At 41.6% G+C, this 24,924-nt stretch overlaps 1 protein-coding gene across 3 annotated transcripts in view; it reads right to left on the reverse strand.

The window, feature by feature from the left end:
- The window catches only part of LOC113231948, a 40,765-nt gene that overhangs the window by 12,998 nt on the left and 2,843 nt on the right, over positions 1-24,924 (reverse strand). For all 3 annotated transcript variants that reach the window (XR_003310581.1, XM_026466509.1, XM_026466508.1), the window contains exon 2: positions 17,066-17,189. Coding sequence is in view for 2 of the 3 variants with exons in the window: in XM_026466509.1 (XP_026322294.1) it covers positions 17,066-17,189 (124 nt within the window). In the remaining variant the exon portion in view is untranslated. The remainder of the gene's footprint in view (positions 1-17,065; positions 17,190-24,924) is intronic.

Genomic DNA, 24,924 nt, shown 5'->3' on the forward strand with positions numbered 1-24,924 from the left:
CGATGGGTTCTTTTCACAAAAACATCCCCTTAGTATAAACATGATATTTAATAAATTAAAGTTGAGGAACCACCGAGATTTCGTCACAACCACGAGTCTGTCCGTGTCCGTTACGAAGGTAAAGTGAAAAAGATTTTGAGAAAGACTTGAAAGCACTAGATTTACAGCCCATGTCTGACACTGACACCAACTCCAGTAATGAACAACGAACGCGACAAGGGAACAACACATTCACAGGCTATGGGCGTAAAACAATGCTGCATAATTGCTGCGTACCCAGCTTGTATTGTATGCACAGCTAGGAGCCTTACGTCTGAGCAGGGTATACAATTGTTTGCTATAGATGAACTGGATTAGTTGCCAAACGCTAATTGTATGCAAATGAAACGTGTTCAATACATTGCAAAATCACAATAGGAGTGGCTTATATACATTTACGTCAGGCTACGGTGCAAATTAGTTTTGAACACATTTATAGAGCGTCATTAAGTATGCCGCGCTATTTTCGCATTATAGGCGACCAATCATCGAGCAGTGCATTTCCTCATTTCACGGCGAACACCGGTCGCGATCCAGTTCACACGCCGATTCAAACAGTTGATCTGCTGCCCGAAGCATTCAGCTTGCAGCACGATCCGCGTCTCATAACAATATTATAAGCTGACTACTCGCAGCATGTCGCCTACTGAACAAACTATAAGATTTTATAAAGCGAGTACATTATTTCTGGCCTACTTGGTGTAAATAAAAACAACAGTTGAGAAATCTCTTTCGTCCTATAATCTTTTACGAACACGTGTTAAAAAAGCCCCGGTCACGTCTCGTTTTTTTAGTCCCAGTTAGATGTATTCAAATCAAATCGATTGTGAAAGGATTGAGCGGGGTGAGAACAGCCTCCCCGCTTTGGCAATAAATAGCGCTCGAACGCTTTAAGCGTCGAGCACTCGGCCATCGAGCATTCATTACGGACGAACGTCGCCCACTGTGCACCGCTGCAACCCGCACACGCAAATTGCGCACAGCGGTGCAGCATGCAGCCTCCCGCTGGTACAGCTGCGATCTATTTGTTCGAGAATCACTGTCTAAGTAAGTGTTGTGTTAGCACCACGGCACTAATGACCGGCAAAATGGATATGTAGCGCTTCTCAATGTACTCTCTTCGCTCAGGCTCTTCATTGGCCAGGCAAATTTGTGATTAGCTAGCGCCAATGAGGCTAGTAAAGCTCGAATAGATAGGATTTTTGCATTTCCAATCACTGCTCAAAATTGTTCTTTTCATTTGAAACATTAATGTAAAGAGCGCAGATTAACAAATCTTTGAACCGTGACATGGCGGAGGCCAAGTGCAGTTTATAGAATATTAAAAACCCGGTCCCGTTATTATTGCCTTCTAATTCACAGTTTTCTGCTATCATCAACAATGAGATTATTAACTGAGAGAGATAACTCAAATGGTGCAATCATTATTATAGCTAATATTAGGTCCAGTCAATCAGCCGGCGGCAGCGCAGGCCACGGCTGTCCTCGTACCACTTAGCGGACAATCACACTCGCACTTCGCCGCAACGTTTGCTGTGAGTTACGTGACGCATACGCCATTGTACATGCGAGCATTATAATAAACCTCGCATAAACTGCAAAGAATTAAATCCTCATTACATTAAATCCATTTTCGACGTTTTATAAAACAATAAATACGTTCCACGTTTGTGAAGTGACTTATAGAATTATCTAGCACGTGGAATGCACAACACATTCGATCACTATTGTGCTGTGCATACAACGGACACATAATATGTGATGCATGTTAATATTATGTCCGTTTAGCCTATAAGCCACTGCACTAGGGAGACGCGCAGGGCGCGGGGCGGTGAGCTGATGGCTCCAATGTGAATCCAATCAAGGTGATGGACATTGCAGCCGCTGCCACCGAGCCACCCGCAGCCGCACCGACACATGTCACCCGACGGAACTAATGACCGCTTTAATTAATAGATACTCGCACATGGCCGTGCTCCTCCATTGTACCAATTAATAAAGGATTCCGTTCGAATGCCGAATGCAGTCAACGATTCAATTACTAATAATAGGAAACAAAACGCACCAATTCAAAACAACAGCAATGCCCCTCTTATATACATAAGAAGCAAATGTTTAGAAGACGGAAGCATTTAATAGTGTCATGTTACAGCAGGCACAACCATGTTAAAACAACACTACGAGGACGCTGAAATAAACAAGATTTGTTTGTGCAGCCAACAAATAACGTAGTTGCGCTCAGAAAAAAATTACTGAAAATGGAAAACAATTAAAATGAAATGAGCGGTTCGATCAGCCCGCACGGTTTGGAGTCGTGTCGTTTTATTTGCGTGCGGCGGCAGAACGTGGCATCATTTGTCGCCGTATCGTCGGAACTCGCCACTAATTAACGGGGACATTTACTGTTGCCAAACTTGCTTCCGACTGTACAACTGTACTGTACCCCCACGCCCCACCCCAATGGGGCGCTGCATTCCCCGCTTGGTGTTCCTGTCGTTTCTACTGTCACTAATAAATTACATCAGACACCCCGGCTTATTGTATCTGCTATTTGAATACACCTTAATAGAACTTGAAGGGAATAAAAAGGTTTCGCTGTGCAACTGTAGAACACAAAATGCGAAATTGAAAACAAGGGTTGAAATTGAATAAATAATAAACGAAGAAACAAAATGACACGAATTCACGCGTGGCTTGTGATGATAATGTGAAATTAAGCAGTCCTAAGGGACTGTAGTGGCGTCCCTCGAGTATCAGATTTAGGTCAAGCTTGTGAATAGAAATCTCCGTAAACATCCGCAAAAAGGCTCCCTAATAAGCTGGATACAGAATGAGATTACCGGCAACAAGTCAAAAGGGAAATCAGAAGCAAACAAGGGGAACTGGACTGTGGGGAAATTTATTTTTTAAATATTCTTTTATTTGAATTGCGCATTCTTGTATAACGCTCCACGAACTGCATATTAAAAATATTTGAGTGCATCGTTTGTTCTAGTGTTTTACCTCCCGTTTTAAAACGATACCTCCAGAACAAAGCGTAAAATCAAAAGAAAACAAAGGAATCAAACAGGGACCACAACGCCGGAGCAAAAGTATGTTATCTCAGGTCTGTTTAGACACTACCGGACAAACTCACACGTGATGATATTTGATATTTGCTCGCGCCTCGCTGTTTGTTCAACTTCGAACTGTGCAATACTATTCAGTCCGGCCGACTCGCGGCAGGGACGAGAGTGGTGTTTCTGTATACACGAGTCAATTCAATACGGCCTTGACCCCAATAAAACCAGAGGGGATGTTTACCGCACACACTCAGCTGGTTTATCATAATCTCAAAACCTCTAAAGCCACTCATGTTCTTATTACACGTTTCCGTGCCTCCTGGCTTCCCCTAATAGGATTATTTTGATCCTTGAACTTTTTACGACGACCGTTTTTGAGGAAAATTTTCACAAGTCTGTGTTGCTACGGCTTTACGTCGTAATTTGAGGACACTAGTGCACTTGCTCAAGGCGACAAAATATCTTGTTATGCGGATTTTGTACGTACTTATCATATATTCAGGAAATTATATGGATAATAGATGAAAATATGAAACAATAAACCCATCAAGAAGAGTAAAGGAGGTGTCCGTCAGTCAACAACCTACTCTGTCATTGTATATAACTCCATTCCCCATCAGAAGCTGATCTCGAGGCTCACAATAGTCAATAAACAAAGGCTGTAGATGGTAGACAAAGCCGGCGGCGGCGGTTGGTTCATATCTCTTCATCGCATCGGCGCGGCCGAGCATGTCGAGTACAACTGTCGACAAATGCACGAATGTGCCATATGTATGCGTGTGAAATAGACGGTAGCATTACTTGGATACTACCTTCACAACGCGCTACAGTTCGTTAGTTAATGTGTTCGATCTGCCTGACCGGAGCAAACAAATTGACGCCAGGAATAATGAATCTTGGAGAATTTGACACCAGCGGTAAATAAGTTAGAGGCCGGTGATGAAGTTAACACGCGAGGTACCGGCGCGACGTTCCCCTGCCGTTCGACCCTCCCCAGGCCCGTGCCTGCCTGACCGCTCCGCTATTAGGTCGTCGTCTTGTAAACTTTACAGCCATATACTCGTAAATGTCTGTACCTACAACGACCGTTCGCACTATGCCACTGATACTGCGAGACAGTAAAAATCAATAATATACAAAACGAAGCAAACAGAAAATAATGACTTTCCTGAACCTGACATTCGCGTACACAAAAGAAAAACAATTTGTTACAAATCGGCTTTGCCGTAGTAACATATAGGAACCGTAAATAAAAACTGCAAAACAAGCCAACAACACTTACCAATCACCTAACCAAGCGTGAACAAACGAAACTATCGTTTCCATTTGTGGCGCGTATAACATTCAGATTTCTAGTTATGCTCAGAACGAGGTTCGAATCGGTCGGAATGCGCGGCCCTGCGCCTGCGCCTGCGCCTGCGGACGCCACTTTCACCGACTGTGGGAAAGTCGCGTTTAGAAACCAACACGGCGTTTATTTACACTGCACTCGATGTAACCGACTAGTGCGCTTTCCGCCTCTTTCGCTCAATCCAAACGCTCGCTGTGCAATTACTTGAATATCGACTCTGTGCGAAGCGCTACTTTGATTGTACGCTCGGGAAAAGGTTCTTTTCATTTCTGTTCTCAATTGATGTTTTGTATGAATATAAAGACACAAACATTGCTCCGTTATCCGCTAGATTGCAATCGCACGAATCTTCGAACTATCAGGACGACTTGCAATTAAGATACGTTTCAGAAGTGAAATACTTCACAACAAAACGGCAATTTCCGTATTGTACGTCAATCAGGAAACAATAAATAAATGCCCATATCATGACATTCCGAGTGGATGTTGATCGAGTGGCGGGAAAACGTCGAAACGGAGATCACGACCTCGATCGATCGTTTAAATGTCACTTGAATGGGTTACCACGCGGAAGAGCACGTTTCTTTGTTCTCGCTGTAAGACAACACAATGAGATTCCATCGCGCCCACCCTCCGCCGCGCACCCGCGCCCCGTTCTCGCCGGATAAACCGAGATCGTTTACATGACAGCCGAGGTGAAACTTTATGATCATTAAATGTCACGAATATTCCAACGTGCATAAAATATCAAAACCTTTTGTTGAGCAACTAAGCAAGATTTTGTTTGCGTCAACTCAAACAAAAGTAATCCCATTTTATAAACTCCTTATTTAGTGGAGCTCGTGTCAAAGCGGGGCGCGTTAACACCTATTCAAAATAGCGCGCGAGAAGTGATTTTATGGTGAGCGTGATAGGGATTTAGAGTGTTGATTGTATGGCCAGGATCGTGTAGGTCGTAAATAGTGCGGTAATGGCCTATAAACGTCCTGGCAGGCGCTGAAAGTGTGGCCGCGATGGTATCGGTCGGGCCGGCCGGGCGGAGCTGGGGACGCTGCGCAGGAGTGCCCAGGGCACCGGCGACGCGACAGCCGCACGACTCACGACACTGCAGCGACACGACCATTATGCCTGTCACGACGGGACACTGCCTGCGAGTCGACCATGAACACATTGCTTCCAACATATACTACGTTGGTCTCTTACCTGCTGCACTTATATACGCTTAGATTAACGTGCATATATTTTTACGCAGCGCCGACTTTGAGACGTAACATTTTAAATCTATGATTGAGCGCTGGCTCCGATAAAACAAAATAAGCAATAAAATTAACATTGACATCATAACAGTAGCCGCTAAAAGGATACAGCTGCAATATAACAGTTAAGGGGAGAGAATTTTCCCCTTTAAATACAAGTGGTATAAGATAAAATTAGATTAGCCTCGTAATTAGGTATGCGGCAACCGTGTAACACAATTTTGGTGCGAACGGCGGTTGCCGACCCCATCTTTTAGCAGTTTGTTGCCGTACGAGCGGCGCGGTATTATGGTGAAAAGTTGAAAACACTACCGCCGGGCACTATATCAAATCGGATTTAATGCTCCTTCAAAGCGGAATGCTTATTGATAAACGAGTGTGCGTTAATAACATGCGGCTGTAAACCGTTGTGGGCATAATTACAGTCCTGGCGAGCGTAGAGAAATGCGATTTCTCTCACCATTCTGTGCATTTACTGGTTCAAATAGATCTCATTAAAAACGGTTGCTACGGTGCTACAAATGCCAACTTTATTTTATTACTTTATAAAACTTTTCGTCCATGTCCCAAGTTACGGGATTACAAAGCGACTGACCAAATCGAGCGCTGGTAGCCCATTCCCAATTGACATGTACCCATTTGTGAATGTTTGCTTGCAATACTTTTTGAAGAAAAATATCGCGACGGAACCTGCATGTCGAACCTGCACTTTTGGCAAACTTCCCATCCCAGATTGGGCCAGCATAGTGGACTATGACCTAAACCCGCTTCTTCCAAGAGACCCGTGCCCGGTAATGGCACGGATAATGGGACAACGGAGCAACGACGACGGAGCGTAGTTGTAACAAATATGAAATTGTGAAAATGATTAAACACTCAGAGAAGCTGACCAGCAATAACAAACAGAACAATGCATTTTTTATAACAACTCGGAGTACAGGCTCTTGAGTGTAAATAACTGACTAAGCAGTCGAGGATGGAACACACTTGCCCCAAAAATATTAGGAGGATTAGTACGAGGAGTTAGGGTTATTTATAGACGTAATAATATTCTATGGACGTTTCAAAGCGGCATAATTACGCAGATAACATCGATTGTGTAATAGCAAAAACGGCGCTCGCGCACAAGGATGTAAGGCAATATAAATCTTAGCGACTTTACTGCGGCGCGGCCTTGGAACAGCGAAAAACTTGTTGGTGAAAAAACGGAGTTGCGAGTTCTCCTCACGGACAAACACAAAATTAATACTTGAGTATTTTTCAAAAATCTCTTTCGATATTTCAAGCTTCTAAATAAAATCATAAACGAGAGAACTGGTAACCCCCAATAAGAGAGAGTTGCTTCTCAACAGAGAGGTCGACAGTTTGAATACCAGTGACTTCAATTTCTAAGTACATTTGTGAATGTTTTGTAGCAACACCTCTCGCTAACGGTGAAGGTAAACGTGGTGACGTCACCCGCACATCGAACGACGCGCACAACCTTTGGAAAACGTGTAAAGTCTCCAAACCCGCATTGGGCTAGTGTGACGGACTGTGGCCTAAACCGTCTCCTTATAGGAGACCTCGAGTCCATGTATAAAGTTTTTTTTATACAAAAAAGGTGCGCATTTGACCTCCATCTCACCTGATGGAAAGTGACGATAAGGTCGAAGATGGCATGCACACCGAAATAATGCCTATTCACATTAGCAGTAGAGCTCCTCAAAGAGTTCGTCCAGGGAAGTACAAACCACCACCTTACTTATTTCTGCCGCCAAGGGTGCTGGTGAAATTATAGGCACTTGGGACTTGGCAACTTATCTCAATCAGGTTCCAAAAATCAAATCAAATCAAAAAATTTACCAAAAACAAACAATATTTGAAGAATTTGTAATATTAAGTGAAAATTACAATATGTTAAACAGATAGAAAATGATAAAGATAAAAATAAATTACCCCAATTACTTGACGCGTAAAAAATATTTATCCGTACAGATTTACACCACAGAATCGATAAATAGAACCGGCTATTATGTATCTCGCGTCAATGTATTTATTTCTTAATTATGTTGTTTTAAGAAAAATATACATAAATATTGTAAAGCACCGTTAAACCCTACTTGGGTTTGCCTCGTGATGTAAGGCCATACACCTTGTATGCGGGTAGTTTTCTTTTGTTTTGGGCTTTGCGCGATGTTTTTGGACTAATTGTTCAAATTCCGTTAGCTGTTGATTATATGTTTTGTTGTCGCCATTTATTCAGTTGTTGTTGATTTTTTTTACTTCTTGTCTAGTTTTTGAGTAACTTAATAACATAATAATGGAATCATTTTCATATTGTTTATTATTTGTTCTTCAATTATTGACAAGATTTTTTTTTCATTCTATCTTACATTACTGCCAATGTGCCCGATCGGTTACCATGCTGGACTAGCACGCAGAGAAATTTTTGTAGGGCCTACATTTATTTATCTCGAGAAATTGAGTGTAATTTGTGATTGTCTATGTGTGTGTACATGGCACCCGCGATACAGGGTTTCCCTAGGCTATGTGTGTTAAAATAAAACAAAATTGCTACATCTCTAGACACTTAAACGTCACCCCATGCTATGTAAAATTAACTATAGTCGTCGAGTTGCGGATACCATACCATTTGTTTTTTTTTAATTTATATTACATTACATTTGTATATTTTTGGTCCCTGTAGATACATCGAATACTTATATGTATACTGTTCTTTAAACAGTCAAGTAAAAGACACACGATGTACAATTACTGGTTGTCAACAAGGATAAGGTGAAAGACGATCACACACAATGACAGATTTTCCCAAGGCACTGAAAAGGGCTTAAACCTGACGCAGGAATTGACGACACAACTGTTTATTAAATCATTGCCAAGGGACTCGTCCACAGATAAAGTGGAACTACTCTATGGCGTCAGCGAATCAGGTTAATTAATTGATATACACTCTGAAAAAAAAAACAGCTTCCAATTATGCAGACGTTATTTAAGGCCTATTGCCAGTCGTTTTACACGTGCAGCCTATGGACAAAGTACACACAGAAAGCCTACAACGCTCTGCGTGTCCAATATAACAACGGATTCAGATTGCTGTTGAGGCTGTCACGCTACTGCAGTGCCTCAGGGATGTTTGCCGAGGCGCGAGTGGACGGCTTTCACGCAATAGTGCGCAAAAGAATCGCATCGCTGTTGCGGCGGATGCGGGGTGGCACCAACAGCATCCTGAACACCGTGGCCGTGAGGGAGGACAGCTCCATGCTGCGGCACTGGGTACGGGTGCACCTAACACCCGCTGCCCAGAACATCCGCTTTTAATGTACCTACCAGATTTGTTTCTTGTGTTTAGATATAGGTTTACTAATAATAGAATAAGATTTTAATGTTACTAACAATTTATGGGCCATGCCTGAAATAAATGATTTTTAATTTAATTTAATTATGTGGATTTTCAGCTTGTTTGGCGAATTCTGAATTGAGTCAATCGCAATATTATTAAATTCATTATATAAAATTGTTAAAGCACTCATTGTGCTAGACTTCATTGACTCAGATGGAAACAAGTTACATTATCACCTTGAACATATTGTTTATTTCAATCACGTTTTGTTTTCAGTGCAACTACGTTAAAAAGATTAATAATTATAGAATTAATATAGATTATTTAAATATAACAACATTTCGGGCATTTTAACAGGTTCCGTGGTCGGATATTTTATAACCTAACTATGTATATCTAGCGACCTGAGAAAACGCATCATTAAAAAAATGTGCTAACAATTTTCCACATACGTGGATTTTTGTCAATAATATGCAAACAGTTACCAACGTATGACAGACGAGCACAAAATACTATTGTCGTGTAAACTCTATTACGAGCATTTGCGAGAGATAGTCGGCAGGCTTCACAGCAATGCGAAGGCGTGGGCGCGACTCACGCGCATGCTTCAGGCTTCATGTTAATGGGAACAATCATTTCGTACGTATTATAAATGTATTATAAAACCCTTTCCTCAGTGGAAACCCGTTGTTCAGTGTGGGATGTCTACATAGGAAGTAACATAAATAACCTCTTAATCATTATGGCTAATGCGGTTAATGAATACTAAGTTTTGACGCGAATAGCAAAACAAAAACCACACGGCACTTTCAGACCTCTAGCACTAAAAAACAAGATACCTAGCTAACATTTCCCATTGAAACAGTAGAAATGTAACAATCGTGAACAAACCAGGCCACGACGTTATTAAGTTGCCTTACACTGAAATGCAAACAAGAAATCAAGTGCTTTTGAAAGGGAAACCTTGACAAGCGCTTTTCAACATTTTCCGATCTCCCTCGCGAGGGTAGGGCACCATTTGCAAAATAAAGAAATGATACACGCAAACATTACTCCACGAAAGCTAGTACCATGCCGACATACGGATTCTATTCCAAAGAGAAGTAAGCACCTAAACAGGGACTCACTGTACTAGGTGAACAATCTGAGTAGTGTATTGTAACTTTAGAACAAAATATACATTATCATAGGCAATAGAGAAATTCGATATTGTACAATATAAACAGTTTATCAAAGCATTTAGAAATTTGTACCAACACACCAGAGCACTTTGGAAATGTAGTTAAAACGGATAAATATTGAAGAAAATGGAAACGAGCGATATTGGCCTGCGTGGGAGGAGGTTCAAGACTCGCAGTACAACATCTAAGTGTTATGAACCAGATCGAGCACAGGCTAAGCGGATTATTGTAACTTTCTACGCTCGTACACTGTTCGGATATAATCTCGGCATTGTAGTCAAATCTCCATTAATAATGTTTAGACTTTAAGATCCCCTACGAGAAAAGACGACCAGAATGACACATATAGTCAACTTAATGGTAATAAAACTGAAGTCTTCGTACACGATAATGTCAAAGTAGCAAGTGCACTTTACATTCAGTCGAGTTCGCAAAATGGAAATGCAATGCAGTTCCGTCTGAATGCAAGTCGGATATCGAATCACAACAGCGCTCAACTAGTTACGTCTACGGAATCTCATCAATCGCCGGCAGCACGAAAAGATACGAGTGGATCGATTCACCGACTCGACTCGATGTGAAATCGAGATCTCGACTAGTGCATCTCAAGACGAATGCTCGGAACAAAGAGGAATCGATGAGAGCCGGGTGTGAGAGGGGGGCGAAAGTGCACCGACCTCCCCCTCGAGCCGCCGTGCAATTTGTACATTTCAAGTGCACACAAAGGCGAGACGAGGAGGTCGCACCGGCTTTGACAAAATTAACTTGTCCGTCGCAGCGAAGGCTCACCTTTATTGGACAAACGGGGCGGAATTTTAGATGCATGTGATTTACAGTTGTACTGTCCCGTTATCCGACGCCGCCACCGCCACTGCCGACTGCCTGTGCGCGAATACACGTCTCCTGGTGTGCGGCTCGTCGGTTTCAATCAAGTAGTTTTCCATTTACTCTTGAAATGTAGACAATATCTAGTTTTGTCTGCGATATTTTAGCACCTTTATCACCAACAGGCAATTGGTGCCGAAAATACTTTATAGCAAATGCATCCCAAAACTGCACCCGTAACGAAACATTACAAAACGCAAATAATGTAATTGCAATGAGTTGTGAGCGAACAGTGCAATGCGCTGGCTTCGGTTGCCGGTTTCGACAGTCGTGGACACAAAGTGGGACAGTCGTCGGCAGTATGGGCGCATAACGACTCACTTGTTGGGCAACACACGCTCTCAATATCTGCGATGGGACAAGGCGCCTCTGTTTCACGACACGTGGCGTTCGACGACCAAGTATCACTCTAGCAACAAATACAAGCGAGAAATAAATTAAGCATGGCCGAGTCTCAATTGTCAGATCTACAATATTGATGCTTGTTTGATTTCGTAACGTTGCCCTTTGATGTGGAATTTCGGCCGTCATTGTAGCTGTGCTTAGTCACCAAGGAATAAAAATAAAGATAGGATACATTAATGAACACGTCGAGTAGTAAAATCTACGTAACAACGTTAGTGTAAATGCTACAAACATTTCGAGTCTGAACGTAAATACGGATAAAAAGTTAACAAATAATACGCTGTCTTTATAGTTCTTTCTGCAAGACATGTACATTGTTACACGAATGAGTTTACGTTTTGCTTCAAGCGAGCCACACAGTTCATCATAGTGATTGGCGAATGGACCGTCGTTGAAGAAAGCCATTCACGTTGCGCACCAGTCGCAAGAACCCTTCTTTCAAAATCCATCCACGGCCCTTTTGCCACTTTTTTAGCAGCGATCGTGAGTATCATTGTCGAAAACTTGCGGCTTGCGTAGCTCAGGCTAAATCTTATCACAGGTTTAAAAATATCTTTTCAGATTAAGATAAGCATTTTTGTTATTGTTATCGCTAAGATGTTATTGTTTACTGGATGTTAACATACACAAGTCTGCGGGCTACTGTCTGAACTGCCCATGTAAATTCACATTCTGCGTAACGAAGGACTTTAGTATGTATTGTATGCTTGTATAAATAAATAAATACCTACAGTTTGTCTTTGTTGAAGACGGAATAAAATGACATTTGTTGGATTACCAGTTTTCAAAAATTTTAAATAGTTATGTAGTTGTTGTCAACAGTTTTATCGATAGATTGTGAAAACTAGTAGTAGGTAAAACTAGGCTTATTAGTATCGAAATAAATTTTCATTCATTACATTTTAATAATAACGACGGGCGGATGTACTCGTATATGTCATATAATTGAATTAAACTGAAAACCTTTAATATTCGCCTCCCCTTTTTGTATTTGTAATAGACAGAGTTCTAAATGTAGTGTATGAGTGTATGAATTTTTAAAACTTGACTATTCAACTGAACCTGTGCCCAGCAGTTGGACGAATAATGAATGGATCGAAGATGATAAATGAAAAAAGTTCGGTTATTCATAGCGTAAGCGTAACAAACATTAAGTCGATAGTCGTTGGAATACTTGTCAATTACAACCACTAGCTGCTTGCAAGCGGGTAACACTTTTGCGTAATTAACTGTCATTTTACTCCGTCTTCAAAAAAGACAGACTATACATAGTTACGGAAACAATAAGAGCATTTCTGCTAAACACCACTTGTTTATTTTTTTATTGCCTCATTTCCATAATACATAAATCAACAGCCGTGATAGACAATACAATAATCAATATCGTCAAACTCCGATTATACGACCCACTGCTGGCCACGGGTCTCCTAGGCCCGAGGACTTAGATTAGATAAATAATGGGACAATTCATTACGATCAATCGCAGCGAGCAATTTGCCAGTGATGTTGAATGAGTTTAATTGCTACGACTTATCTGTGCCCTTGTCGCCGCCGCCCGCCGCCGCCGCGCCGCGCCGGATGGTGCGCACGTTACTTCATCTCTTCGCTTTAACCTTGCCATGAAATCATATTTCTTATACGTAAAAGAAAACGTTCCAAAACGGTAGTAGCTAGCGGGAGAACGGTTGCTCCTTAAGGGTTATACAACCTCAACTGGCTTTGGTTGATTCCACACAACATTGAAAGTGTTGAATCAATTACTTTGACAAAAATATATAGTAACATTGATGATATACACGGATCAGTATACGGTGTGAAAACACGGTTCCTAAAAATGTTTCACGATAGAAAAAAACAAAACCAAGTTACCTCGAAACTTTACAAGAAAACCGCTGTATTCAATAGGTACCTGCCACATACCAATGATTTTTTTATATCTTCTAAACTAAATAGAACACGTACAGTATACATTTTTCAAATAGCTTTAATTTAGTTTGTAAAAAAATTAATTCTGAAATAAAACCAGAGTCCGCGCCGCTCGAACCAAGCAAAATGAACCGTATTAGTCAAACCGAGGTAATATCGACTCTTAATTGAAAGATCGACTGTTCGAATATCTTTGACTTTAATCTCTAAGTTATGTACATTTGTGAAGGGAAACAAAGTGATGAAACCTCCACCTCGAAAGATACTAGGAAAACGCGTGACGTCCTTAACTCGCATCAGTTCCATACCCAACAGTAGGACGCATAAAAAGGTGACGACGTTGAAAACACTTTTAAAACAATCCTTTATTAAAAGGTTACAAAAAAAATTCTTAAGAAATTACGGAAAGAAGTTTAAAGACTTGTATTGACTGTTATCGAATCTACTAAATTAAACGTGTAGACGGCCATTCCCACTGCGCGACATAATGTTAAAGCTTATTACGAGTAAATAACAAGTGGTCCAAATAAACGACGAGTGGTAGTTACTACATAGCAACAATCAAAACATCACATGCCACAATGCATAACCATTATTTTCTTCTACTAGTATTACTACTACTATCATATTTACTTCATTGGATTTTGTAAACTTTAGTCGTAAACTGCTTTCGAAATTATCAAAATATTTATTTTCACTGATAATTAACGTAATAAATATGTGATAATTATCCGACATAAGTATATTCCATAATTATCCATTCACATTCGTGGTTTTATCTTTTAACTTTTGACCAAAAATGACAAACAGTGAGAAAACTAAATAAACATGAAAATAAATCTTTGGGAAAACGATTTGGTTCGAGTCTTTGTTTAGATTGACATTTGACACATTTGAATACGTCTTTGATACAAACATATGTCACAATGTACAATACACGACGATACCGTACATTCCTAGCGGTTGTATTTTGTTGTTCCAATTAATTTAATAAATATCAAGATAATCACCGTGATAATTATCACTTCGAACGCTGGTCGTAAATAATATCAAATACAAACAAAAAAAAATTGCTCTCCCCACTGGTCAGAACAAGCCCAAACAAAGTTTGTTATATTATGGTACACCGACTGGAAGTCCTGTTGAGGAGTCTTTACAGACGTTTAAAACCATCATTTATCTCCAGCGCACCTAGAAAATGCTTTTTCAGTTGATCAAAACGAGCTCAGACGTACGCACAACGATCTGAGAACTCCTGTGGTGTTTACCACCTCCTGGCTAAGATTATCAGATTTATCATACTGTCATCGAATCTACACATGCGTACACTATGCAACAGGTACAAGGAAAGTGTTCGAAAATCGACTTGCAACTTGCCACCTGGACGTACAAACAAGTAAAGTTAAATAAAAATTTGTAATGCTGTAACATCTTCGGCATATTACGTGAGATTCTTTACATTTGATGCCGTTGTCCCGTCGGGATAGGCAGAGATCACTGCCTTCCATTTGCTACGTGCACGTCGACCTCTCACTTGGGAAGCAACCGATCTCCTACTAGGTTCCATTAATTATTTATGTTATTTAATAATATTTATTATGGCAAATTTTTTTCTTGAATCCCGGCAAACCACAAACGAAAATTTGTAAACGTAACAACACCTCAAGTTTCTAATACGGGCTTTAATAACCTAATATTTCTTAATAACGCCTGTTTCTAAATAACAAAGATAATTGTTAGACGATAATGGGCTTGAAAGTGGATACTTTGATTCCGGAGAAAGCTCGAGACACGTGGAGCAACGAGCGTGGGTGTGTGATCTATTACCGGCCTTAGGACGAATTTGCTGTGTGTCTGTTATCTTCAAGGCGTCGTCGATTCTAGAATGTAATACGGTTGTAAATCAAGGCACGCCCATTTTCACGACTTTGAAAAACATCTGACTACGTTCGTGATTCTGTTAATTACTGCCTGCAAATGGGCAAATTGAATTACGGCTTCTCCTCCATGACTTGAATTGTGTTTCAAGCAACATAATTTATTGTTGCTGACAAATCTGGACGAGGAAAGCGTATTTACAATTAACGAGCTGTAATGGTTTTGAATGAGGGATTAATTTAGTAAATAGCGCGACGCCCACGGGGCCACGGGGCCACGAGGCCAGTTGCTGACGTCAATGGCTGCTACGTAAGGCACTCATCTTCACTTGTCGGTGTTGCCATATTCGTTGACATTTGGAAAGACTAGTTAAAGATTATATAAAGTTTAGAACTCATGGAAAAGGAAAGTAACAGTGATTGCAAAAAATAATTACCATGAAATAGAAAAACTGTTTGCTGCTATGTCGACTCATCCGAAGAACAGAGTCCGATGTGGTTATACAACGAAAATAGGATAAATACATAACCTCCTTATTCAAAATAAGGCCTAGCTGTAGGTGTTTTCATAATTTGATGTATTATTTCGTTTTAGAAATATAAATTCAATCAATAGTCGCTGTGATATCCACAGCTAAGAACAGCAAACGAAATGTGTAATATCCTGAGAATAAGCAAGTTATCAAAGGTTGATTGTTATTGAGCACATGACTGTGGCCTAAACGACAATGGTAAGCAGCTGCCAGATTGTTTCCAATAGGCCCGCTATGCATATACGACTAAGTAATTTTATGTATTTCTATCTACACATCTTATTTTATTTATGTGCCTTTAATGAAGCGGGGAAATCACTCGTATTTTATCGCGCGCGGGCCATCAAGGCTACAGCGAGTGACATGGTAATTAGCCCAATTATTAATGTCACGGCCCGCCTTCGTCCACTACACTCGCCCCTTCACTCAAATTCACGACATTATAATTTCATGTCTATAAATATAAAGATAGCGATGGTAGCTCAGTGGGAGATCGGTTCGAATACCCGTGGCTAAACCTTCTTACTCCTAAAGTTGACCCGTACCCAGCGGTGGGTTGTGCAAAATGTTGATGATGTCTTAAATATACGTGTTTCATTGAACAACTTTTTCCTCTGTCTCTGAGGAATGACAAATTGCTGCATAATTGATGAACATTAGACTGCGCGACAAATATGGAGTGCAATTTTTTATGACCTATTCTCACACCGTAAAAATATGAATGCGGAGGCACGAATATAATTTCGTCAATAACATTGTCTCCGTAATGGATCCTCTTCTTGTCGCAGTCGCGTCGTAAACATTCATAAATGGTTATAAACGACACATTTGCGCTCGGCGCAATCGTCAATGGGACGTAAAAAGCCTTAACGCGGCTCGGCAACCGACCGCGGGCGCGCGGTTGCGCTGGCGTCGAATCGTTCCCAGAGCAGAAAAAGTGGCCCAAGTTCAGCTGACGGGCATTCTTGTACGTCGATGAATTACTCGGCGGAATGCACCGGACACTTGAAACTGTCCTCGGCGGTTTTTACGAGTCAACTGCATTGCACAATGTCGGCTGATAAGGGATCAGACCGACGAAAAACTAAAGGAGAAGCACCACCGGCATACAGAATGTGGCTATTGGAAATCTTAACTTTCTCAAACACAGCTCATTACTTTTTGCAATTATTACACAGGCTTATGACAGTCAAAATTATGGGCTCACCTTAATATCGAAGCTGAATGCGGTTTCGGGTCGCAGTGGACAGGGCAGCCCGCATTTGCAGGTGCCGGTGGTCTGCAGGTACTCCCTCAGTTGTGGCAGGTTGCTTAGCGCCGTACCACTCGGGCTGAAACAAATTGTTGTCATCTTTTTTTTTACTTCATTCCAATGAGGAATTTCAGCAGAAACTCGAGTTCCGCGCTTGGCAGGCGTTATAACAAAAGACTCTGTAAAGAATAAAAAGAATAAACCTCCGCGTTTATCACGTAGGAGATAATGTCGACTCTACAATTACCTACTCAATAAAAGTTCTGTGTACGAAACATGAGTATATCACACAAACGGTACATATGTTAGTAATAATCCAACATGTGGTTAGCTTACCTATAATTCACATAGTGAAATAATTGGAGGTCAGTCTATGAACGTAATGACTATTTATGGCTACACGTACGATGTTATGGAAGAGTAATAAAAAAACTCTTCGTTGACTGAGTACCAGGCTCACAGGGGAGAGAAGCGGTGACTCGTGTAAACGATTGAGCATATTTGCTGTAAAACGGGCGATGCAAAAGCTTCTAGTCAAGCGTAAGCGCTCCACGCCCGGTGCTCGGCCGGCGGCTGGCGGCCGCGGCGCACAGAAAGCAGAGCGGTCTAATCACGCGGCTAACTGACTGCCCCCGGTCAATGGATATTTAATTTCTAGACCCCATTACTTCACGTCGCTGCACCTCAATGGCGCTGCTTAAACGCAATCAGGAAACAGAGCATCGACCTTTCATTTGTCAATGAAGTAAATCAACTTTGCCTAAGACTGGCGTTACTGAACAAGCACTCGCTGTAACCACTTGAAACGCCGCGTATTGTGGAAGACATCACATTTCAAGTCCGTCTTGCAATCCGCGCAGCGCGTGTCGTTTAAAGTACGGTAATATCCATGCAACATGCCCTAATGGGCTATTAAGAACAATTTGCAAACAACACAATCCGTTTTACGACGACAGCACAGAGCATGCCTTGCTGGCATTATTACACCTCTCATTCGCTTTACAAACAGCCTCTTTCATAAACGCTCCACATGATAATTCACGGTGATTGTTCACGGTCTGGTACACTCGGTAAAGGTAAGCCGCGACCGCATAAAAGATTTTTGTTTACTCACTTTTTTATTCATGCTTGGACCTGCGGCTTCGGCCATATAAAAGGGGTGTTCGCGGCGGAGCGGCGACTCTGTGGTGAAATTCGCTTTTTTGCAATAGCATGTGACGTTTGGGGGAACCGCCGCATAGGGCACTAGCGCACGTACACGGTGCGCGCCACGTAGACAGCTGCCTATAGTAATTACTCAACACGCAAACTCTTTCGCACCTTGCACACGTAACCATCCGACTACCGCCGTTGAATAAGCTAAGTGCTGGTTATTTATTGCCTCTGAACGCTCTTGGAACTAATGGATGAATACCGTTAATTAAATACCCACTGACATGCATTTTCCGCTACAATTAAAGGGCTGATTAATGGTCTACTTGCGATGATAACAAATAAGAAGCTTTCGGCTGAGGTCGATGTTATAAATGTCGCATTAGAGCGGCTTGCGGTTGCGGGACCGGAGCAGGGTTGACAGGCCCTTCGTCACGCGACCAAGACCAACTGCTGATGTAGCCTGTCAACCTGGCTCACGGCCAAATTGGTTCGCGGTCCTCGATCAAGTTACTAGCTAATTGAAAGGAATCGAAAACATAGCTACCCAAGAGCCGCGGACGCCGAATTAGTCATTTGGCAACAGCATAGTTGTCCAATGACGGGAAGCAATGTGTCATTCCGTTCCGTGAAATATAAAAGCACGACTGTAGCAAGCTACCTATGCATAGATCCTTCGCGTTAGCCTTGAAGTATGTGAGTAATCAGCGAGCTTGCATTTATCGCGACTTTATCCTCATTGTCAATCGACTGCGCAATGCAGCAAAAAATAACGACAAGATTTTAGCTCCATACGAGTTTTTGTACACGCTTTTTGCGAGATTAAACAAACAAACGATTCCGTGAATTAATGCTATTTTTAATCATAATTATTCTTATGTCTATGTTTCGTCTCACCGTCGCTCCTCTCGATTTTCATACTTAACGTTAGAAGACAGGCGTTAAATTATGAACCAGAATTTCCACTCACCCGTGTTTTTCTTAGTTCAGTTAGGACGAGATCTGCCTCTCAATAAATCAATTACCTAGACAGGATCGGAACAACGTTAGTGCTCAACTGAAATGTTAGAGAGCGGCGGTGCCGGCTCCGGCCACCTAAACTGATTGATCTCATTTCCTTTGTGATTGCAGCGGGGCATAGTACGAGTATAATGGGTGAAAAGTTCTGGCGCGGAGCCAGCGCCGGCCGTACAACACGACGACAGTTTGTTCTATTGAGAAACGTCGTTCATATTAATACTCACAAACGCATAACTAATAAACACCGTATGAGCGAGTGACGTACGTGATCGATCACCGGCTTACATAACGAGCGCACGCGTAAACTAGCCGTTTCTTTAAAGTCAATAATGTAACAACAAGTGACAACGTTATCAGCGCGACCGCCGGCCGGCGGGCTGGCGACCAGCGGGCAGCGAGCGGGCTGGCGGGTGACGGGGTGAGCACCGATACTACGGTGGCGATAACAAGTTGAGTCACGGAAGGGTTTCCCTCAGTGAGTCACGTCACAGCCCGGCACGACATCGCGCCGCGAGCTTCTCTACCACAAATTGCAATAACCAACAGGAGCACAATTTAAACAACAATTGCGGCTTTGCTCGTTTAGCAAAACATACCTTACATAATAATGAGCACTCCCTTACATAAACGTCTTCATATCGGTTACCAACTTTTGCTTTCCCTGAGTTGATTCAACTTGCGTGATACGTTTCAATAAGCCCATTACTAAACAGACAAAACCGATAGTCAATTTGTTGATACGGCTTTAAGTGCCCCCATCGCGCAAGCGGGACTCTACAAAATCATTGACATTTGTAACATTAGCTTTAATAAACAAACAAGTGTAACCAATAAACGTCTATTTGCCGAACATATGTCGACGAGTGAATGAGGACGGCGGTGAATTGTTTACCCTTAGAAACGAGCCGGCTCGGATCACCTAACCCCCTTTTAACAAAATGAGCCGTGTGGGGTAAACACAGAAATTGGATACCGCCTCAAAACTTCCCTTCCAACCGTGATCGGCGTTGGCGGTGCACCCTCGCGTCATTTTAAATATTCAACGTCAATTTCCTATATGTTAGCTTAGTCAATGTCAAAAATATTAAACACGTTCTAGTCATCAGGTTCAACAAATGGGTGGAGTGAACGAATACCACAGAGTCGCATTATTTTTATTATGCTATATTTAATTAAATAGTATACTTATATTTAATCAGTTACAGTTTCAAGACTCAATATACTTACCTATGAGTTGCTGCACTATCGCATTAAGTTTTCTTGTGACGGTAGTGTAAGGTTTCATATTTATAAATAAATAAAATTTAAATAAGAACGAAACCTGGACCGTGAGATTAATGTTGGGTAATTTTCCGAAAAATTTCAAATAGTGACAATTTTTCGCGAAAAATTGGAAAAATATAATTTCTAAGGCTCATATTATGTTCTGCGTTTAGAAATATCTTTTGAAGTTTTATTTAGCATGAATTATAAAATAAACTTGTATAGCTAATAGCTACTTAGAGAAAAACTAGATTTGATTTATGATTTCACAACAGCGAAAAAATCCTTTGTAAAGGCTCCATCGTTTTCGTTCAGTAACTTTAACTTTTGACAGGTATCAACGTCAAATATGGAAAAATTAAAGGAAAAATATTGGAAAAATATCCGGATAATATTTATTTTTCTGAATTTAATATGATTTTTTCAAAATGATTTTTTTTCCATGACCCATTTACTAGGTACGTGAGATAGTAAGGAGAGTCCGGTGTCTTAACTACCGACGAAGTTTTCATAGCTGTTGCCACAATACGTACCATAAACAAATTGTATTCGTGATACACATATAATGAGACCGTCGCGCTCCCCACTCGATTCAATAAAGAGTTAAACAAGAGCGGCCGGCTTTTGGGCGCGATTGGTTTTACATAACCCGTTGACAACCAAAATAGTTGGCCTCCTTTGAAAGTTGGGAGTGCTCCGTTTAGTGAAGTCGGAAGGCAACCAGGGGAGTTCATATTGTTCGGACGACGTGTATATCGATGCGTGTTAAGCGCGCGAGCTACAAATTGAGCTTTTATTTATTCATGTGAGGGGAACGAGGTTGATGTGGGTCGGGGTCGTTCGATAAAGGACACTGTTAGCCCGCCGCCGTCACTCGCCGCCGCTCAAAGGATTCCGCGACCCACGTCATTGTTTCGCTGAAACATCAATTGCCAGATGTTTCAATTCCTGTTGCGATGGATCACACTTTTTGTGCTCCTTCTCGAGCCCACGCAATTATTATTGGACAAATTGCATATTCATAAAAAGAACAAAATTATAAGACTATGAATAAATTGATTCTCACTCACGAAAACACAAATTGTCAATGCAATGCATTTGGCAAGTAGTTGCGAATTATCTAAAAACTGACATCCATAATCCAACATAAATCAGGATTAATCGATCTAATGGGATTGGGCTTAACATCGACGAGGTAATTATCAAATTTCAATATTATGTGAAACAAACACAGACAAGATGGCTAGTTGTGTTGAAGATAAGCGTATGTTAAGCGACGAGTGGATGTAAGAGGCAGGTTAACGGCCGCGCAGCGCAGCGCAGCACGCGAGCGCCGCGGCTGCGCCGGCGCACCGGCAACAATTCGCCAGCCTTCTATTGGCTGCACGAAGGCCATGATAAAAAGAAAGGTCATATTTTGACAATACGCTATATGTTTCATATTCCAATCTATTAAATATGAGTCGAGAAACAAAACCTAATGCTAGATTGCGTTCGTGTGTTGCGAATGCGCTCTAAAAATGTACTTGAAAATTGTATTTGTTTAACATATTGAACGGAGAACACTTAAATTGCCAACCGGACTTAAATAGGTGCCTCATGTACATTTTTATTACCAATACAAAAACCAGTTGAGGTTATTCAGCCATAAACCCGTTTGAAACTTGTCCGATCAATTAATTACAGCAGATAATGTGTGCTACTTTGTGCGCGTACGCTGCTCGAGGTGTTTGTTTTACTTTGGCAGTCCTGCCTTTGCAAAGCAATTATTACGACACCACTTAAATACAACTTCTGTTGTTGGCCTATCCGGCTTGTTTATCGACAGACTGACGACGATCTAAGCCGCCTTCGTTGCAAGTGCTCTTGATAGACCGTTTTCAGTGCAAACCTTTCCATATACAACGCAATCAGATCTACGGGGACAGAGAACAAACTAGCCGTTTAAGAGTTGAATAAAATGTTGTCCAGTCAAGTTGACGGTGCAGGTTAGCGCAACACCTGCCGCCCGCCACAGCCGCTCGCCTCTCCGGGGCCGAGTATCCGAGCGCTCGAGCCCGCACCGCTAAGTGAATAAATTCTCCTCACTCCGTGTAACGACTAGTTTTTCAACGCATTAGCTATTCAGTTTTTGTTACATTCGCACTGCAACCTTGACTCGGTCCCCTGCGCTTCTGTGGGAACTATCGAGAACACGTTTCGTGTCGCCGCGGACGTCTGCAGCCCATGTGAGCTGCGCATCCGGTACTCGCAAGGGTTACGAGTACTCACCCCGTCTCGCGGTTATTTATCAGCCTTTGTTAAAAACGAGCCGAGATAAACGACTTCTCCACACGCAAACTAAATAAGCTTTCTCGTTATAAACATGTCAATTGTAATTCACGTCACGTGTCTTCGCAACGACACTGCTATAAATAATCATTAGCGATTGTATACCAGCAATTTAGTGAAGGTTACGTTTGCATCAACGTGAACAGGTGAGCAAAACACAGAGAAATGTAAATAGACCGTAAGTTTCGCAAAACAATCCAGATTTAGTCTGACAATTAACGGCAGGTAGAGTAATGGGCGTATGATGGTGGTTACATAGGTTTATTTGTTATAGTGAGACTGCTCTCCACCCAGCGGCGGCGGCGCGGTGCCTCATTAATGGAGCAATAAAAAATGTTCGACACGGCTTACGTAATCCATATTATTTCCGCGTCCGAGCCGCGGCCGTGTCTCGGCCGTGCGGAGGTCAACGCGCTCAGGATCATGCCTTTCGGCGCTATTGTTGTCCGCGTCTCAGGAGCCGATTAATTAAGAAAATCGTTAAGGCTAACGCGTATCACCTTGCGCGTTAACATACGAGATATTTGTTTACTTCGTGCAGCTGTTTGGATTCCAAGTTTGACGTCTTTATGTTTTTGAAAGAACTAAATAGGCTTCAGCAATTATATATAATTTTGTTTAACGACAAATGGCATCGGAACAAAACTAGTTGATATCGAAAATCATAAGAGCGTATCCTTTCATATAGCAAAGAGCATTGCAAATATAAATTCTTTCAATAAAAATCAAGACGTCGAATAACACAGGGCCCCGACGTATGCAGTATAGCTACGTGTCTTAAGTGGCAGCTGACAGCGCGCGGTTTGTACCCCAAACGACGGACTAATAAGCAAGTGTTAAAGAATTTAATTGCCACCTTTGTTTGCCCGCGGCCGGCCCGAGCTCGGATACCTTAAAAGGCATAAGTGGCCTGAAATGGCCCTCTTTTTACTACCACTTGTAGATCCCTAACAAACCCTAAACCATAAACTGTCGTATCTATTTTATCTACATTATTAACACATTGTTAAAGATATTTCCGTTTAATCAAAGAAAGCGTAACATATACATTACGCGTTAAATGAAAACAATTTAGTTAATGTATTTTTAATTACTTGCGGCGAATACGATTCATGAAACGCTATTCACGCAGTACGCACAAGCGCACAATGCACAGATGGTCGCTTAGAATTATTAAATTCTATAAATAAACGTTTGTGGCTATTTCATTTAGCCAAAGTCGGTGTTAGGTTTTGTTTCATCGCGCCCGCAATATTGTATTTCACAATGGCCATTCATCACGGCCGGAGCTGTAAATCTCAAATTAGGAGGGACATTGTAAAGTTTTACGGACTGCCCGACCCCAGGTACAGTTCATATTTCTTTCTAAAGAACAAAACCTTGCAAAGAAACAAAGAAGTATTCTGCCCTTTTGTGAATCTTTTACGACCCATAGACAGTATTGAGATAGCTAAGGAATTTTAAAGTTTGTCAATTCATGGCACGTGGAGCTTGATAATAAGCAGTTAAGTAAAAGTTTGTCAAATAATAAGGTTCAATAAAATAGCGTCACACAATGGAAGCTTTACCATTTTACTCTCTCACGACTGGACAAAGAGGTGTTCTAGTCAGCAATAAGAAAGTCAGCAACAATTAAAATCAGTGTAACTGATACCTAATTAAACTACCAATTCAAAATAAGATTCGATATTTTCAAGATCTAAGTGTCGCCAAGAAATCAATGAGGAACGGCATCGAGCGCGGCGGGTGGCGACTGGCGGCGAGCTCTATGTTCTACGTGCCATTGTCGAGCCCGTAAGAAAGCCGGAACGAATTGAAAATCGGATCACCGGGTGCCGCCCCTAGCATCGACAACGGCCTATACAAACGCTGTACTGCGAAGATCCGACATTGTGCAACTCATCACAAAGGAGGCCAGAGAAATCCAACAGCATGTCGGCTGCGATAGATGAAAGCCGTAAATCAGTCAGTGGTAGGTTCCGCATCAATAGCCAAACGGCGAGTGCCATCCTACTCTTTTATGGTCGGTCAGCTGTGCCCCATAAATA

The sequence above is a fragment of the Hyposmocoma kahamanoa genome, unplaced genomic scaffold (assembly GCF_003589595.1).
Source record: "Hyposmocoma kahamanoa isolate Upper Pololo Valley unplaced genomic scaffold, ASM358959v1 66, whole genome shotgun sequence".
Classification (NCBI taxonomy): domain Eukaryota; kingdom Metazoa; phylum Arthropoda; class Insecta; order Lepidoptera; family Cosmopterigidae; genus Hyposmocoma; species Hyposmocoma kahamanoa.